General features: G+C 39.9%; 1 protein-coding gene across 6 annotated transcripts in view; it reads left to right on the top strand.

Moving 5' to 3' along the window:
- Window positions 1–19,946, top strand: part of CARMIL1 (capping protein regulator and myosin 1 linker 1) — a 306,068-nt gene that overhangs the window by 261,451 nt on the left and 24,671 nt on the right. For all 6 annotated transcript variants that reach the window (XM_060403423.1, XM_004019095.6, XM_027958413.3 and 3 more), the window contains 2 exons: window positions 16,198–16,264; window positions 16,494–16,690. In XM_060403423.1, the coding sequence (XP_060259406.1) occupies window positions 16,198–16,264; window positions 16,494–16,690 (264 nt within the window). The remainder of the gene's footprint in view (window positions 1–16,197; window positions 16,265–16,493; window positions 16,691–19,946) is intronic.

Here is a 19,946-nt window from a genome sequence, read left to right as displayed (position 1 = left end):
ATTAACTCTACATATTATGTTTCCAGCCAAAATTATCTGGTTCTGTGTGAGTTGGAAAGGGGTATAGGAAACATGAGTTAGTAAAATGTGTTTTGTTGAGTTTAGAAGTTATGCGGTTTTGGATGATGAAGTATTGGTTAAGAAAGATTGGCTTAGCTCCTGTAAGGATGGTTTTAAATTGTATAAGTTTTGTTTTTGTTTGATTGACTAATTTTCTTTTGTTACTTGAAAGGAAAAGGAGTTGTTCTCCTTAAGTAAAGTGGGTGGGGGAATAGGATCACTTTTTAAAATTTAATTTTATTGAGATACAATTGATTTAACATTGTATTAGCTTTAGGCATACAATCTAATGATTCAATATATGTATATATTGTGGGATGATTATCACAGGTTTAGTTGACATCATCTCCATATATAGTTATAATTTTTTTCCTTATGATGAGAACTTTTACAATCTATTCTGTTAGCAACTTTCAAATATGCAATTCAGTATTATTAACCATAGTCACTATGCTCTACTTTATATCACCAGGACTTATAACTGGAAGTTTGTTTGTACTTTAAAAATAAAACCACCCCGGATGCATGACCACCATGAGGACCACAGGGCAAGGCATACCCAGCCCTGCTGAGTTGCTTTCATTTCCTAAGAACAGTCTGGTTGCCATGACACAGAAAGCGGCAGGAGTAGATAGAGATCTTTGTCCTTCACTCTAAGGATGATCCAAGTCAGAGGGTGGTATTTTCTTGATTCACATGGCTGGGAGGCAAGCAGGTAGGGCTATTCCTGACATAAGTGCCTGTTGAATCCTAGGACCAGAAACAGGGCCTGTGGTGTGGAGTATCTTGTTGAGACAAGGCAGAGCTCTCTATAAAGATAACAAATACTCGGGCAGAATTTTTAAGCCATAAAAATAGCATTTTTTTCTAGTTCTAAAAATTATGTCTTTAATCATTGTTTTAACAAGGCTAATGAATCGGTAAGTAGCCAAAAACCAGAGCTAAGTTTGATGTTGTTTAATGAAAAAGAATATTTTTGTGTAGAAAGTGCAAGTCAATGGATTTTGTGCTGTAAAGATTTCCTTTCTGCTCTGAGCCTAACCTTTGGGTCTAAGCCACCCAAAGATACTCCCAGTTTCACAGTGGCAATTACCCCAGGTGCAGGATCAGTATTCTAAAGAAAATCAACATGCTAAGCGCTGGAATTCTTACCCTGAACCTGTGAGTGGTACAAACTCACAGCTGATTGGAAAAGAGTAGAGCATGAGAATTACCTTTTCAAATTGTTTGCACTTCCACCTTTCATAATTGAAGAAACAAATCATTTTTGTTTCTCATTGACATCCACTACCAAATATTTCAATTTGTGATCCTTGTGTAGTGCCACTAAAAAAAAAAAATGAAGTACGTACTGTGAAGGTGGAGACATTGAATTGGTGATGCTTTTCTAAAGGAGCCTGTACGTTCTCTTTGGCAGCATTTAGACAGATCTTAAGTGATCCAGGAAGTTGGGACATAAGAAAAACTGTTGGATAGAAAATTCTCAGAAGCATCTAAGTGCACGCCTACAAGCTTCCCCCATGGAATTATCCGTTCCTGGCAGGTAGAAATTGTACCACACACAGAGCTAGAGCACTGTTGAATGGGACTGCTCTGGGAGATGCTGTAACTTTATTACCTAAAATGTTTGTTTGGAGCCCACAGCCCTGAGATACTTCCCCCAGGACATTCCAAAGTAACTGACTCATCACCAGCCTTCTGCTTATAGTTAACAGATCCTGGCATTTTCTGTTTGTGATGTTCGTGATATCTCCTACATCTATTTTTGAACATTTCTTTAACAGACATAGTGGAGATTCTGGGCATCTCTTGCTCTCTTTCTTTTTTTTCCCCCTCTTCCTGGATATCTTGATGTTTTCTTCCATTTCTCCCTGGTCCAAAAGTCAATTCCATTTCAGTGTGTAAGTCTCTTTAAAGAACCAATAGTTATCATCACACTCGGGAAGGTTCAGAGCAGTAAATTAAACGTTGAAATGCATTGTTTAAGGATTGTCTTCTTGGAGATGGAAGCGATGATTCATCTCTTAGAAGGAAGTTCTTCACTTAGTGAACACCTATTAAACTTACACTTTGAGAGCTGAAATAGGAGACTGAATGACTTGATGAGGCCTGTTATCTGTGGGGAGGATGACTGAGAGCTTCTAATCAACCTTAACTTCATAAAATTGAAGAAAAAGGCTGTTTAAACAAAATGGCAGAAAGAATCATTTCTTAAAACTCAGTCTCCAAATAATTCATTTTTTTCCTTTTAACTAGAAATAAATGAAGAGGTAATTAGTTTACCTGGTGGGGAGAAGGGACGGGTAGAACAAGAACTATAGAATAACTTGCTGAATTTTTCAACCTGTGTCCATTCTCATAGTCCCAGAGATTCTGATAACCCTTTAACTCCAGGGTTGAGAATCACATGGCTTGAAAAAATCTTCTGATTTATTTATTTTGCACTTACCTAGCACCTGTGATATGCTAGGCACTGAACTCTTTATTAATAGTAGCCAGCTTAATTCTCATGACAACCTGTGAATGATAGGTGGTGTTAATATCTTCTGTTTAACAGATGAGGAAACTTAGGCATGAAAACATTAACTTGGTCGAGGTGATCTAAGGTCACCCTGAAGCAGGCCGTGTGGGATTGCACGTTCAGCCAATCTGCTATAATCTATATACTGATTTCATATCTATATTTCTCACAAATCAGAATTAAATTCCAAGCTAGATTTAAATAGACTCCATTGTTTTATGCAAAACATCTGCTTACTGATTCTATATTAAATTAATATGTGAACAGAAACAGTGAAAAATGTGTGTCATTTCACCATAAATGTAAGCTTATAGTTTTTAAACATTACTGGAAATAACTGTGTCAAAAATCTGACTCTCAATTGTTATCCAGTTGTGAGAAATGAATCTGTGCACTTTTGGCTTACCTTGAACATTCTGTGCCTTTCCATGTGTAATTTTGTTGGTGACAGTGATTAATTAGTTTTCCTATATGCACCTTATCATTTCAGCACACACGCCTTGTGTGTTAAGCTGAAATGTGTATTTACTTAGAATCTTTATTGTCCATAGACCATCTGTTCTTTTCCTGCCATCAGGCCCTCTTAGGAAATCACTACTCCCCATCGTATCTTTCAACTGTGTTGTCATTGGCCTTTGGGGGTATTAAGGGATGCAGTTCTCCTTCTACTGATTGGCAATCTCTACATATTTAATTTGTCGCTATATATAGTTTCCTACCTTAAACCATCGCAGAAGTTTTAGGTTTCAGATGATGTGCCAAGTGGTGAAGAGCCAGTGTCTTCTCCTTAGGCAGAGCTAGCTCACTAATTATATGTGCTTCTTTCAATTATTTTAATGAGTGTCATACCCGTTTTAAATCAAAATATATTCATACAGAGGAACAGGTAGTCTGCTTACTGCTCTTTCCTAGGAAAACAATTTTAAAAGGCCTGAATTGTTACAGAATACATCTTGTGAATCCTTGCTCCAATGACAAAATAGCAATTATTTTCCCTTAACAAATTCAGCCTCAAATATCCATATATGATTTTAAGCTTTTTAGCATAGATTAAAATTCAATGAACATCCGTTTGTCTTGGTCAACATGCCATTTTGTTTTTAAACAAATCACCTCATTTTCATGTACCTACAGTTGTTAATTGAACTAATCTATTAGCAGTGTTGCCAAGCACAGACTATTAAGTCAATATCTCATTTAAAATTAGTTGCTCTGATGTTGTGCACAGAACGTCATTGAAGTCCTAATTGTTTCCTTTTATAATTTTACTTTATTCTGTAATGTCCTTTTCATAGTGATACCATTTTGGGAAAATGGAGGCTTAGCTTTTTAACTACTAGAAAGCAATGTATGAAAACCTCTTAATTTCCAGATTTTAAATTTCAGCACTGTGATACCATTTGTGGTAGTGGTGGTGGTGGTTTAGTCGCTGTGTCTGACTCTTGTGACCGCATGAACTGTAGTCTGCCAGGCTGTTCTGTCCATGGGATTCTCCAGGCAAGAATACAGGAGTGGGTTGCCATTTCCTTCTCCAGGGGATCTTCCCGACCCAGGAATTGAACCTGGGTCTCCTGCATTGCAGGCAGATTCTTTCCCAACTGAGCTATCTGTATAATCCAGCTAAAATATACGTTCCTTAAAGTTTCTAGTAGTTTTTTTTTTTTTTTTTTGACAACCCTTTGAGGAAATGCCAGAAGCACATTCTAGATCCCATTCCTTTAGGCCTGAGGTCTAGAAGGGCCTGCACAGAGGTACAGGTGTGGCGCCTTGGAGGGTCTCTGTAAAGCAGACTTGGCCCCTTTGTTTCCTATTGTTTTGGGTCTTACAGCATTGCTTTTACTGTGGTGCTTCCGAATCATGTCAGTGACTTTCATGAAGGGCAGCTTTAATAAATACCCCTATAAAACCCATTACCTTATGTGCTCTTTATACCATCTGTACCACTGTTGTGGGTACTGTTCAGTTTCATCCCCTGATACCTTGTTGCACATCTATGCAGAAGAAATTGCAGGTCTTTGTCAAGAGGAGTGAAAACCTGGAGCTGTTAGTTTGCTGTGTTGCCTAGACACAGTGAATTTTGCTATGACTTGTTGCCTGCCTTTTGCTCTGTAAGTTGAGAGGCTCAGAGCCCAGTGTGCATTGACCTATTTAAAAGGGTTCTGAGCCTAAAGAAGTATAGGTTGTTGTATTCAGCCTCAATTCTGGCTTCATTTTCTCTTTTCTTTATCCTAGTTTACTCATTAAAAACATGTTGCCTCTCTGGTGGTCCAGTGACTAAGAATCTGCGCTTCCATTGCAGGGGGCGCAGGTTCAATCTCTGGTCAGGGAACTAAGATCCCGTATGCTGCTACAGCCAAGAAATAAAAGAAAAACAACTAAAAAAAACAACAACTTGCTGTTCTGCATAAGCCTCAGCTCCCTTTTGGATTGAGGTGAAGTGAAGTCGCTCAGTTGTGTCCGACTTTTGGCGACCCCATGGACTGTAACCTACCAGGCTCCTCCCATCCATGGGATTTTCCAAGCAAAAGTACTGGAGTGGGTTGCCATTTCTTTCTCCAGGATTGAGGTGGCTTTCCATTAATACAGTGAAATGTGAGATATGGTGGGAAAGGGCTCTGAGAGGGATGTGCAGGTTGCTATGGAAGCACAGAAAACTGGTGCCCCGCCCAGCTTGGGGGAGGGGTGTTGTCAAGGAAGGTTTCCAGGAGGAATTTCTAAGCATCATGCTTGGCACATAATAGGCCCTTAGTAACTGATGATATAATAAGAGATGGTATTTGAAGAAGTTGGCTGGGAGGAAAATGAGTAAGTAAATTTAGCAGAGAGAAGAACACACACAGAGTCTTAGAGTGAGGAGACAGCATCACGATTTGAGGAACTATTGTGGGATTATGGTACGATGGGAATAAAGGGTGGCAGAGAGGAGAGGTGAGGCAGCTGGAAGCCATATTGTAAAGAGCCTTATAGAGCTTGCTAAGAGTTTACTTGTTTATATATTATGTATTTATTTTTAAGGCAATACTGAAAGTGAGACATGTGGGAGAAGGGGCAGATTTTGGTGGAAAAGACATTAGTGAGTTCTGTTTTGATCGTGTTGAGGATGAAGTGTCTGCAAGGCGCTGGCTGAGATGTCCACTAGGGAGTCCTAGAGGTGTCTCTGGGCCTCAGTAGCCAGGGCTGAGTTGGTAGGTGAGCCACGCACAGCCTTGGCACAGAGGCACTCACCGACACTGTCCCTCAGCTGGTCGCTGCCCCTTCAGCTCTGTAAGCACTTTTTTCCTACATTCATGACATTTACCTCAATTTACCATGAGCTACAGACATTCATATTCATCTGGCTATTGGTCGTCTCAGTTGTATGTCCGCTGTCTATCTAAGACAGCACAGAACCTCTGAGGTTCTGTTATTGAGAATGTAATAGGTTGCATCAGCAATCCAAGCTCTCTGAAGACTGTATAGAAAAACAAGGAGGAAAACCATGTACCTACTGTGTCATGCGCTGTGCTTTGTCTTGGTAGCCACATCCAGTTAACTGTTTTAACCCATTTTTCAGGCGAGAATCTCAGAGCTTAGAGATGTTATTACACTTGCCCCATATCATCCTGCTTGTTTAAGGGTAGTCAGAGTGGAGGGCTCAACTCCAAATGATCCAGTTTGCAAGCCCTCACCCTCTCTGCTGCAGCCCTGGTCTTTGGGATAGACCAGGTCACTAGACGGAAAGGTCCAGGGAGGGTTGTGTTGGGGAAGAGCCTTTTCATGGAGGGTTTGCACCAAGAGAGAGTTCAGTGTTTGGTGTCTCTGACTGCAGGCTAGTCTGTCCAGGGTTTTACTTTTTTCCTCTTAGTGAACTGGGAGGGTTTCTAGTGTTTGGTAGCAAATCCACACCTCTTCAAACACTAGGGCAAGTAATGACTAGAGCTGTAGGTATCTGAACTAATGGGAATGAGCAGCAAAAAGAAAAGAGGGCTTCTGCTTCTGGAAGCAGCATACAGAGAACAGTTACATGATCACCATCAGTTCGGTCCTGCCTACTCAGACCATGCTGCTGGCCTTAACTTTCAAGGGGACAGTTTTCTGTCTTGACTAGGAAAATTGGAGGGTTAGCCAAATACCTCCTGAAAATCAAGGCTTGCTAAGGAGGGAATGAGTGGGATGGAATGTCTCGGGCTGAAATCTGGGAATGACAGAAGTGAGAAAATACAAAATCTAAGGTGGGTAAGGAAGGAAAAGGAGCACAGAACTCAGCCTCAGACTTTGGATCATCTAAGTAGAAGTTGGCTAGACTCGAGAGCCTCAGTGACTTACTCTAAATCTCTTAATTATTCTAGTGATAGTTTAGAAACACCAATTGGGGTTGGCATGAGTTAATCTTCATTCTTTAGCTCATGTGTGGAAATTCAGAGAGGAAAGTGAAAAGTGAAAGTCACTCAGTCATGTCCAACTCTTTGCGGCCCCAGGAATAGTCCATGGAATTATCCAGGCCAGAATACTGGAGTGGGGAAGCCTTTCCCTTCTGCAGGGGATCTCCAGACCCAGGGATCAAACCCAGGTCTCTCGCATTGCAGGTGGATTCTTTACCAGCTGAGCCACAGGGAAAGCCCAAGAATACTGGAGTGGGTAGCCATTCCCTTCTCCAGTGGATCTTCCTGACCCAGAAATTGAACCTGGGTCTCCTGCATTGCAGGCAAATTCTTTACCAACTGAGCTATCAGGGAAGCCCTATCCAAGTTCTCAGTTTCCCTAAACGTACCTCAGGGGAAACCACTGTCACTGCTGGAATTTGATATAAAGGATTTCTCATCTCAGGACTGAGGGGAAACCTTTATCACAAGCCTATTCTTTAGTGAAATCAAAATATAAAGTATGTGGTTTAAATATATATATGTCTCTGTGTGTGCTGAAGAAAATCATTCTGCACTTCATATTGAAAATCACACTTGGAAATGAGACCAAAAATTTAACTTCCATGCTCCACATACGACTGCATTTCAAAATAATGGATCTGCAATTTAGAGTGTTACTTCGAGAATCCATTCAGAAGGGATGGTAATCAAAGTAGTTAAACTAAGCATGTTCCAAGCCAGAACAGATTTTTCAGAGTTTGAGTGGTAATAAGTCGTCTTTACCTGAAGTTCTATTTAAATTTGAAGCGTTAAGAGTTTCCTTCCTTCTGCCCATCCATCCATCCATGAGATCCAGTGAGAACCAGACCTCCTGATTACTGATTGATTACTACAGCCCTCCAGTCAGAATCCTCTCCGGGTTTGAGATCCTCCTGTAAAATCACCATCCATTCTTTTTACCTGGTGCTACTGGAGTTTACCTGACTCAGGTTTTTTAAAGCAGTAAGGCAAATTGTTGTAGGATTTAACTTGGTTTGTGGTGGTTGGACTTGGTGTTAACTATTTTTGTCATCTACCTGGAGCTGATGTTCTGTATACAGAGCAAATGCATTACATTAAGCATTTTAAGCTTAATTTGATTATTCATCATGATGTCACTGAGCTGGTATCCGTTCTGAAGGAGAGCATTTTTCTCCTGTCTTCCTCATTCTTCTCTTCCATTATGATGTGGATTTTCCAAAAATCTAAACTTAAAATACCTCTTTTAAGTATAATACTCAGTGGAATTTTTCCCCATAGTTTATTCTTTTACAATAAAGATCATTTAAAAATATTATTCAGCTTTTTATGACTATTGGAATAACATTATGGTTAACGTGTGCAATTAAGTACTTAAGGTATTTTCCCACTTTCTCTCTTATAATGCTACAAGGGGCAAGTACCAGATGCTTGTGTTAATAAGCACTGTGCTTCTGTGCCCATCAGCGCTAACACTTGGTCTCCAGGTAAGAGATTTGCTTCAAATTGGTACCAGGTGGTTTCATTCTTTGGCCTACTCTTCAGAAAAATGTATCAAATTATATCCATTTTCTAAAGAAAACATTCAAGTGTGAAATTTCACTTTCGCATCAGTTGTAAGATTAGTTAAATGAATAAAAAGTGAGGTTGTTTCCTATTTCTGGGAGAAAACATGACAAAAGATAAAGATTTAATTTTCTTATATTGAAAAAAGAAAATTGTGCAGATCTAGAAAATAAGGAAATGAACCATGTTCATTTAAAAATAGTACTTGACCGTCATCTTCGCAGCAGTTTCTCATCAGTACAGCTCCCTGAATTGTTTTTAACATCATGAGGCCATTTTAACTTTTATATGAAATGAAATTCGGGATATAAAAGTTAATGAGTGTGATGTGAATAGCTGGATTTAATACCACGTTCAGTAGGAAATGTGGCGCCTCATAAATCTCTACACACCCTTCCTCCTTTTGTCCATTGATTTATTGCAGTCCTCTCAGAGTTATGGCTTCTGTATACCTACTCTTCCTAGATATTAAAGATTGCTGCTCTCCAGCAGTCATCATAGGAAGGATTAGGTATCTCATTTTCTCAGTAAGATTTCATACCGCCTCAAACTTTAACAAGTAGGCATGCATAAAAATTGCTTTTTAAACCACAGACGTGATGATACTGTTTGGTTAGATGTTTGAGGGTATATATTAATAATGACTGAGTTTGGGTTCCCCTGAACATTGATGCATCTGACAATCTGGTAGGAAATACTTAATTATTATAATCTAGTTCATTAAACAGGGATTACCCTTATCCATTTTTAAAGTGCACCGGAAAGCACAAGATGACACTAGGCTATCTTGAATCAAAAAGCAAGGAGTGGCTCTAAACCCAAATCACTGCAAAGGACACAAAATCCAGATCAAAACGGCTTCTGCTGGGACACTCCCTGCAACAAAAATAATGACAGTAATAGTTTAGGATACTTTGAATTAATTAAAAAAAAGAAAGAAAACCCAAATGCTAAGTGTATAGTAATACTAAGAGAAGAAGAGGGGATGATACAGAGAATTTAGAAAAGGGAGATTTGATGCTTACAGAGGAATGGCACCTAAAATGTAGGAATAATGTTAAAAGTAGAAAGTGACAATTTTATAGCTCCCGTTGTATTCATTCAGGCCAGGATTGTCAGTGGGGTTTACAAATGGGCTCATCCGCATAAATTGAAAGTATCACCTTGTAGAATTAATATTAATTATCAAGAGACAAAGTACCTTTACAAAATACCAAGGGACAAGATACCTTGACCGTGGAAGAGTCGGGAGGTTCCCGCCCAACTGAAGTGATCAAATTTAGTGTCACCAACAGCGGAACAACTTGACCTGGGTACCACCTGTCGTCATTCAGTCATTTCCAGGATCATTCATCTGGGATTTGTGTTTAAAAAAAATCATCTACCTGAATCTAATTATGGGGAACAACCAGACAAATATTGAATGTGGGAGAGTCTGTGAAACAATTGGCCTGAATTCTTCCAGAAAGTCGGTGTCATGAAATTGGCTAGCATTTGCTTAACAGGTGTTTAGATTGTTACCAGCTTTTGCTGTTATAAGTGTAGTGGTTAGGAGTACCCCCTCTCCCCTCAGTTCTTCTCCTTGGGAATAGAAGAATGAAAAAATGTTACTGTTACTAACATTCATAATCTCTGCCAGTTATTGAAGCGTGGGGGGCATTGACTGCCACTTATATGCCAGGCTACGTGCTAAACACTTTATATTCATTATCTTATTTAATCCTCACAACTGTTTATTTCACAAACTAGAAAACTAGGTCTCCGTTTGCCAAAACCTTGGCCACAGTTCCCCTTTGGCCATCAAAGTTCCATGATTTGAGTTCAGTTCTCGGATGACAGCACCTTGAGCATGAGATGCTCTCTTGGGCAGGGTGGCCTCTCTGTGCTCACTAGTCTTCCCCTTGCCCTGATGGAGAGACACTGAAGTCAGTACAGGTAAATGAGTTCCAAAAGCTATGCAGAAGGAGTGGAAAACTGATGATTTTTATTCCTTTGAAAAGCTGACATGTCTGTTGCTATGGTTTCCCTCTTCATAGAAACATTTTTTTGCTTGCCTGTCATTTTAGAAGTTGAACCAATTGAAAGGTTCCTCACCTTCACTTATAATGATCTTTAGGGGGATAATTGGGACAGAGCACTTGTCATGTTGAATTAACCTTTCACACAGAGGAAGTCTAAAATTACCTATGGGGCTTAACCATCAGCTATAACTCTTGTACGTATGTATCCAGTGTCACACCTATTAGGAAGCTTTTGAGGGGATGTATAGTTAAGACAGAGAAGGCGATGGTGCCCCACTCCAGTACTCTTGCCTGGAAAATCCCATGGATGGAGGAGCCTGGTAGGCTGCAGTCTATGGGGTTGCGAAGAGTCGGACACGACTGAGCGACTTCACTTTCATGCATTGGAGAAGGAAATGGCAACCCACTCCAGTGTTCTTGCCTGGAGAATCCCAGGGACAGGGGAGCCTGGTGGGCTGCGACTCTGTGGGGTCGCACAGAGTCGGACACGACTGAAGCGACTTAGCAGCAGTAGCAACAGCAGCGTAACAAAATATGAAATCAGAAGTCTGAGGATTGAGACTTTTTTGGGATCTTGCTGATGGAAGCCTTTCTGATAAACAAATAATACTGATGGTGATAATAATGGTGGTGATGGTTATGGGGAGCTTTTTGTGTACCACACAACTGTTTGCATTTGCAAGTTCAGGAGTCTTGTATTTTCATCCAGCTGCATCTTGAAAGCAACTGACAAACACAGAATAATGAACTTGAAGGAAAAAAGTGAGCTCTAGGTTGATGGACTAGGTGTTTTCAGTAAATTTGGAAAAGATTCCTCCCATCTTCATACATTGTTTTCATAAAGCCTGGCATGCTGCAACAGGACTTTTGGTGTTTTGTTACATTTTTAAAAATTCTTTTATAAAATTTCAGAATGCTAAGATGCCCTAATGACTGTTAGTAATGATGACCAATGAGGTTTTAAAATTGTTTGAGAGAGTTAATGTGAAATGTAAAGTGACCTAAATTCACACTAAGGTATAAGGTACTGTCAATGTTAATGACACTTTAGGTAGGTAACTGTGTGAGACCCTGGCATCAGATTCTTGCCTAAAATGCTTTGGTGACTGAGGGAGAGAGAGAACTCAAAGTTGCTGCCTCACAGTGGGCAGGATATAATGACGTAAGGACATCCCCAAGAAGGGAGGTTTTCACGTACCTGAGGGCACACTGTCCCCACCTTGTTGCTGGGACCAGCCCTGCGGCTTAAGAACCAAACCCTGCATGGCGTTTGCTAATGTTCATCCAGCATTCTGTCCACCTTATGCCTTTGGAGAGAAGATGTCTCCATTTCCCAAATGGGATTAATACCTTACAGCGTTGGTAGATGGCATTTTGCACGCGCTTAGCAAGAGGTAATATTTCTAAGACTTTTCTGCAGTTTTCAAGCTGTAATTATGTTATGAAGAGCTTATGAAAAGCTATGCTTATGCAAAGCTAGCCTTACGCTAATGATAGTTTGGCTTCATTCTTGCCTCATTCCTCTGCTATGAAGGCTTTCTGTGTAGCTTTTCTGTGTGTGTATGGTGTCTCTCCCTCCCCCTTGTAATGCTGCTGCTTTATCTCTCTTCCATTCATATTTTTTTCCCTTTCTTTTTGCTGCATGGAGACTCTCTGCTGTACAAGTGTAAGTATTTTTTGGTGGCTCTGCAGATTCTGGCTGTATTAGCTTACACTCTTGTGCTCCATTTGCTTCCGTGCTGCCTGGCTGATCTCCCAGGAGACTGTAGTGTCGTCATCCATCTGTGGATCCTGAATAAAACAGGCAGCAATTTAGAGACAAGATTGGATTTTACAAGATGGTTCAGCTTAGCAAAACAGGCAGTGAATTTAAAAATATTCTCAGGGATGTGCCTGAATGCAAGCAGAGTGTTGATGAAGAGGGTATGAACACTGAAAAGGAGAAAAGTGCTTATTCCATTCATGTTTTGAAAAAATAAGCCATAAGTACTTAGACTTCTAGGGTTTAAATTTCTAATTCTTGTCATATTACTTGTTTCCCAGATCAGTAGAAAATTGCCATCATAATACCTTCTTGTAACAGAAAAATTTTACTGATCTACTTTACAAGTTAAAAAATTTTTCTTTTTAACCTCAAGGTAAAGAGAAGTAATTCAGGATTCTTGAGCTTGGAGTGAGAGTGTTTTTTTTTTTTTTTTTTTTTAATTATTCTTTGCACAAGCTTAGTAAAATAAACAGAGAAACTACTCCATCCTATTTTTCTGATGATAGAGACAACTCTCATTAAAAAAAATTAGTATGTCTAAGAATTATGTGTTAAATATGAGCTTAACAGGAAAAATATGTGGTGGTGTTTATAAGGTTCTAACAGTAATCCTTAACTTACAGTAAAAGTGGATATTGAATTACATGGAGAATAGGTATAAATCCATTATAAAAACTGGATCAAATGAGTAAGATTTTCAAGCAATATAGGTATTGTGCTGCTTTTTTTTAGATGCTTTGAGAATAGAGCCATTCATTTCATTCACTGTATGCCACGATGGGGATTTATTGATATTTATGATGTCAGAATAACTCTATGTTTAGAGTCTTCCTTCTAAATTACACTGAAAGGGTTTAACACATTGTTCCTCATATTTCCTGCAGATTTGAACACTGAACATTGCTTATTACTCTTAAAATTCACTTTTAAAAAGACAAAGTAATTTTGTCTGGGCCTAAAGTAATGGTTGGCAGTGTTAATCATAAATTGATTTGTGAAGGGTCCATTTGGCATATATACCTCTTCCGCTTCCACTGTTGATCCCCTTTATTTGTTGGGCACTTTGTGATTTCTCTGATCAGAAAATACTTAGGCACTGATAAATGTCCAGGAACAGTAAATGAGGACTAAGAAATAGTTTGAGAAAAGTAGCCCTTTTATTTTGGTCCAAAAACAGAAGAGAGTAAGTGTAAATCTGGATGGTAAAACCAGATTTTTTTTTTTTCCAGGATTCAATTCATCTAACCAACAGGTGTGAGGAGGAGGAGGCAAGGGTGCATAAAACCATGTTTCTGGAGAAACATACAATATGTGTTCCTAAATGTACGCTTAGGTGGATAATTATAGCGCATTCTTATATTCCTCTTGTTTTAGTTTATATGTAATAGAACCATAGGAATAAGCCAGTAAGATTCAGCAAGTCCATATTGTCCATTAAACTGTTAAGGAAGAAACAATTACAAAGAAAAGAAAGAAAAATATATAGAAATAAAATTCCTTTTTTTTCTTGTTATATTTAAACCCATATTTATTCTTTCTCATGAAAGAAAGAGATGGTAAGAGTTCATCCATCAGAAGAAATGTATAAAATCAGGTTGTATTCTTAACATCAATTGTAGAAACCAGCCTGATTGCAAGCCCTGCAAATTTTAGCAAAAGGCCATCAGCCTTGTCCAAACATGGCAGAAATTTAGAACTCACAAATGTGTCAAATATAAAGAATTTTATGTGAAATGCAATGGAAGTTATATTCTCTTGTAAAGAGCATATGAAATAAAGCAATGAAAATGCATTAGAATGCATGCTTCTGATATTCAAATTTCATAGCGTAGGTTTTGAGGCATTACAAAGCTAGACCAAGAAAGGCAAACTGGTTCCTTTGATTAATGGCAACCATCAGACGTCCTAATGATGATTTTTTATGTTTCTCAATATGTCTGTAAAATTAGATTGAGTTGAATGGCCATTAATAGTTAGGCATCAGTTTCTAAATGAGTTTCTATCTTTGCTATCTATTATATATATGTACTCTTATACGTAATTCCATATTTCTTGTATATATTTAAAAATTATGATATATTTGAAATGTTATTATGTTTTGCATGTATTTGGTATTCATTATAAAAGCAAAATGGGGAAACTTGATCCAGATTATTTTTGCCCACAAATTCTCTTCTAAATCTAATCAAGAGTCAGAGAAAAATATTGGAAGACATCTCCATGCTATGCATTTTAAAAGTACTTTCCTATTTATCTGTGACTATGTAAGTGAATTGGCTGGAAATTATATCCCAATCTACTTCTTGATCCTTCTGCCTATGAAGGTTGTGCACACAGTGGATAGAATACTAAAGAAGTTTTCATGACTAAATACAGCATGTATTTTGGTAGTTTGTGTCTCCTTCAAAATTATTTTTAGAGATTTCACTTAAGAATAGACTAGTGAGGCTTCCTTCAGCCCACTGCAAGGCGAGTTTTGGAGAGAACTACCTTGAAACTGGATTCCTTTCCAGTTGCATTAGATTGGTTGTATTTCTGTTGAACCTGTAAAGCCCATGTTTTATAAAAAGATGTTCTTCTGATTGTCTGCCTTTAAAAAAGAAAAAAAAAAACCTCTTGAAAGAACCAAATCTGCTAGTTTCATTGTATATTTCAGGAAGACCAGTCTAGATTTAAATTCTTTCGCTCATCATGTTTTAATCTCCCTTTTCTCTCAAGTAATAAGTAATAACAAAAGTTTTATTATTAAAACTGGCATAGAATCGTCAAAACTGTAAAGCTCTTTGCTTTAAAGATCAACAGGAAAATTTATTCTTTGAACTGAAGAAAGGTTATCAACCTTGTGGACTTTTTTTTTTTTTTTTGAGAAAGCTTTAGATGATAGCCTACTAAGTGAAATGAAAGTCTACAAACTAAGTTCTTTCAGTTATCTCTCAGTTTTCACCAATGCTAGTTTCTAGTATCAAACATTTAACATTCCTAAAAGCCATCCATTTGTATACTGATAACAAGTGGTGAGGTAGGAGGGATGCTGGGCTGACTTTTATAGCTGACTCTGTCCCTGGCCCTGCTCCTGTTCACTTGAATGGTGTCCTTTATCATCTCTGTGACTCAGTTTCTTCATTAGAATTTGTTTGTGGAGGTGATGACAAAGGTCCCTTCCAGCTTTGACAGGAGTGATTCTGTTGAGAGAGATGCTGATGTCTTCCTTGGATTTGACTTTACACAATCAACAGTTAACACCAATGCTGGAAAAAAGGCTCTTAAGAAATTTCAGCCATGGTTTGGGTTTTAGTCTCTCTGTTTTAAAGAACAAACAGGATCGAAGATGAGAAGTGACAGCAGATACAGACATGGCAACTTGCTTTGGTCTTTATGGTCTTTTTCCATAATATAAAGGTCAAAATTTTTGTGGTAGAAATGTGAAACAAAGCAGTTAAATAACTTAAATCATTAAAATGCAGAGTCCAATGTTGCTCATATTGCTGTGATAATGAACAGTGAATGATCATGCTTGCAATTTTTAGCAACTGATTTTTATAGTCTTTCCTTCTTATTCGTTGTATCCGTTTTAACATCCTCATGTGAAGCTGGGAGTTAAATTTATACTGTTCATTGTTCTTTTTAGTGATAAAAATAGCATTTAACTGATTAGGCCTGGGGGAAATAAGTGGGCTGTATATCATTTGAGAAAATGACAAACATTTAGAAATGTCTCAGCTTAGTCTTTGTAGTCAGGTTGTCAGAGGTCACCAGCCATCCTCTAAAAATGTAAAATGCTGAGCTTAAGACGATTGGTCCCTAATATTACTACCCTGCCCTATACCTGCCAGATGTTTCTAAAGTTTGGAGGTCAGGTTTTATGGGAAAACTCTCTAAGTACTTTCTTTATTTTATTGGTAGATGACTCCTAAATCCAAAAGGAAGACTATCCACAGCCGAATGCTGCGGCCTGTTTCCAGGGCTTTTGGTGAGTATTCCATTTTGTCAGTCATTTTCTTATAACTATGAGACACCCTCAACAAGGACCTTGGACCACTTCTGGGATTCTCTGGGATTCAGGGATGCTCTAAGTTAAGAGGGTTAAGTGATTTGTGAATGGGTGTTTGCTATTCCCTGATAGACTTAAAATTACTTTTAGCAAATTTTTATCCATCTCCATGCAGTAATCTTCAGCCTGGGGCTTTGCTTTCTTTTAGAAATGGAATTTGATCTAGATAAAGCCCTAGAAGAAGTGCCCATTCATATCGAAGACCCGCCTTTTCCATCCATCAGACAAGAGAAGCGGAGCTCAGGGTTTATCTCTGACTTGCCCTCCGAGGAAGGAAGGAAGCTGGAGCACTTTACCAAGTTAAGACCAAAACGGGCTAAGAAGCAGCAGTCCACACACCCAGCGGTAGGTGGCCTGGTGGCCCCTCACTGTCCTCCTCCAGGGAAAACTGCAGAGCCTTATAAAAGTACCTTGTATACGTGAAAGTAGTTAAGGAGATTAGAACCTCTACGTATGTGTGAGATTCATGCAAAATATCTCACTTGGTGCTCAACACTTTCATAAAAGAGAATGCTGGAAAGTTTTCAACCCTTTGGAACAAAGTTGCCCCCTTGAAATCTTTATGAAAATATCAATCATGTGGGTATGATAAACAGGCTACTCTATAGAGTTGTATAGTGTATGGGTATAAAAATATGGAAAATAAGTACTGAAGAATTGATTTGTGATTAAAAATTGCTTGCGTTAGATTTTGGAGGGCCCCCATATACTCCCCCACCTCCGTGTTCTGACCTGCTCTGGCCCCCTGGCTTTTGATAACCCACAAACTGGGAGGTGGAGAAGACACCTTACCGGGAGGACCATGCAAATGGTGTGCCTCTCAACACCTTGCTCTTTACTCAGGGGAAGATGGAATTGTTTGTGCTAATGAGGCTTAATGCAATTGATCCCATGCCTCTCTGGTTAGTCTTTTCTCTCTGTGCCTGTGGTATTTCTTCCTCACTTTGCCATCACTCTATACCCCACCAAAGTCTGCATTCTGTACCTCTCCACCCTCAAACTGCCCTGCTAAAGTTCACTCTTGACCTAACCCTGTGGACACTTGGCAGCTGTCAGCGTGCTTGACATGGCAGCAGTTACTTGACCTGGAAATCTCCATCCTTCAGGGCCTCTGAGCATCACTCTCTTTTCTATTCACCTCTCCAGTGATGCCTTTGCTACTTCCCTCTGCCTAGCCTGTGAGCGTATTATTTGTCTGGTTGATGCCATCTGAACCCATGGCTTCAGTCTCCCTGTTGTTGACTCCTGCCCCCTCTGCTGAACTCTAGCTTCAGATACTCACCTGCCTCCTGAACTTGAATGTCCCAGAACAACTCACGTTCAACAAACTCAAAACTAGGAGCCTTTCTCTATGAACCTGCCCTGGTCCACAAGGAGCATCACTGGTGAAAAGCTAGAAACCTGGATATGATCCTGACCACCATCTCCCTGCCGTCAGCCCCACCTGCTCCTCCCTTTCCTCCTCGTCATCCCTGTAGCCCTCGCTCACATCCTGTGTTTCAAGCCTCTGGTGATATAGCCTTTTGGTCATGGCTTCCTCTCTCCCCACTCCCTCATCCCCCACCCTTAGCTCCTGGATGGATAACTACTCATCCTGCAGACCTCCAATGAGGCATGACTTCTTCCAAGAAGCCCTCCCTGTCTCCATCTCTGTACTCGCACACAGATGGGGGTGCACGACTCTGCAGAAAGCTGTTCTCATACGCTGGCTGTGCACAGTGCACAGCCTGAGCAACCCTCCATGGAAGCCCCGCTCCCCCAGTGCCTGACGCTTTTACCCTGTTACAGCCCTTGCTGTACAGTGTTTCCTAAGCATGGCCTCCTCCTCGTGTGTAAGCTCCATGTGGGAAGCGTGTGGTTTATCATCTATAGTTGTGTGTTGAGCACTTTGCATGATTTTAGAACATAGCAGGCATTCAGTACTCATTGGATGACAGGTGGATGACTGGAGTCGTAAATGGAGAAAAGTCACAACCAGTTATCCGAGTGGTCAGGCATTTGCTCATACCAGATCCTGGGTGCTCGTATTTGGTTGCTCTCTAATTTGATTCTGAATAGCCTGACATGGTTTCAGAAAAACAAATTTTAGTCAATTGTTTTCTTTTCCAACGTACTTCTTAGTGCACTTTTACATATTCTTTGAGGAATAAACTACTGTCTCTCTCTCTGTTTTTTTTAAACAAGGGAAAAGCCTTTTCAGATAGGGAAAGGATACACCGCCCACGCCACATTCTACTTGGTTATGGAATAAATGGTTCCTCTGGCTCTTTCCTTGTGGAGAGTCATTAGCGGTATAACATATATGTGACACAAGGGTTAACTTTCCCCGTAAGTCGGTGACCCTGGGAAAGAGAATGATTTTTCTTTTAGTCATTTGAGAAATGAGAAAGAGGGAAGGGAAGAAAGCAGTGGCAGAGTTTTAGTGGAGGAATGTACTCAGGTCTATTCTAGAGAGATCTTGACTTTGTCCACAGGAAAGCTAGGATTTATAGGGTCAGCACACCCCAGGGTGCTCCATGCTAGGGATGCTAGCACAGGGTGTGTTGTCCTTGGATAACGGATTATGGTCCTGGGTCTGAACAGATCTCTCTTCTTCCCAGAGGCTTAGTGAGTGTACACAGTTTGCTCCCCTTGAATGCACAGAGTTTGCAGTTTTCAAAGTGCTTTCACATTGAACTCTGTGAAGCTGCCACACAGGCCCCACCACCTGCATTTTCCAGTGGAGGGTGAGAAGGTTGCAGCATTTAGCAGCAGCAGTCATTTAATATTAGTGTTGTTTTGGTTTTATTTGGACAGACTAGGTAGCCCCAGCCCACCCTGAGTCAATCTTAGCTTTTCTAGAGCTTGTCCTTGATGCCTAATGCCCCAGTGGGCTTTTCTGGGTATCAGAATTCTCAAAGCCCAAGTATGGAGGCTGTTCTTAATTTGAACATGTCTAATTCTGAATGTGTGGGTTTTCCTCTCCTACACTGATTAATTCTTCAGCTCTCTGGACACAACTGGCTGTCTGCAGTTCAGTTCAATTCTGACTCCTCAAGTGAAGGGCTCCAGGGTACACTCACTTCAGATACCAGTCCCAGGTCGTCTCCTGTACTTCTGACTATAACTTCATGGGGGGTTTCCATGCTCCTTTCTTTTGCTTAGATAATTTGCTAGAATGGCTCACAGAACTCAAGAGAAGATTTTGCCTACTATTACTGGTTTATTATAGAGGATACTGTCAACTGAAATGAAAACACACAGGGTGAGACCTGTGAGTTTCAGTTCTCTTTGGAGTCTTGCTGAGGACTATAGCCTGGGGACAGCCTCTCAGAAAACTGCTCATAGAGCTGGCGGAGGTCAGTAGCAGTAGAAGGTTGCTGCTGGTCATGAGGTGCAGATATCCTAATGGTTTCAGTACTTTTCTAAGTACAGGAAGATGCATGAAATTAGGTTGAGAAAATTTTCTCTCGAAAATATTGACCTGTCTGAAGTCCTATTCTGCCAGTTTTCCCAAATCACAGAGAGCCTCATTCCTGACCTGCACCCTGAACTCCTTTCAGGGTGTGTTGAAGGGCAGTGACTGCAGTGACTAATGGCTTAATTCCTATAGAACCACAGG

The sequence above is a fragment of the Ovis aries genome, chromosome 20, assembly GCF_016772045.2.
Source record: "Ovis aries strain OAR_USU_Benz2616 breed Rambouillet chromosome 20, ARS-UI_Ramb_v3.0, whole genome shotgun sequence".
Lineage (NCBI taxonomy): Eukaryota > Metazoa > Chordata > Mammalia > Artiodactyla > Bovidae > Ovis > Ovis aries.
Note: the sequence above shows the minus strand (reverse complement) of the source record. Positions and strands in the feature narration are given on the sequence as shown.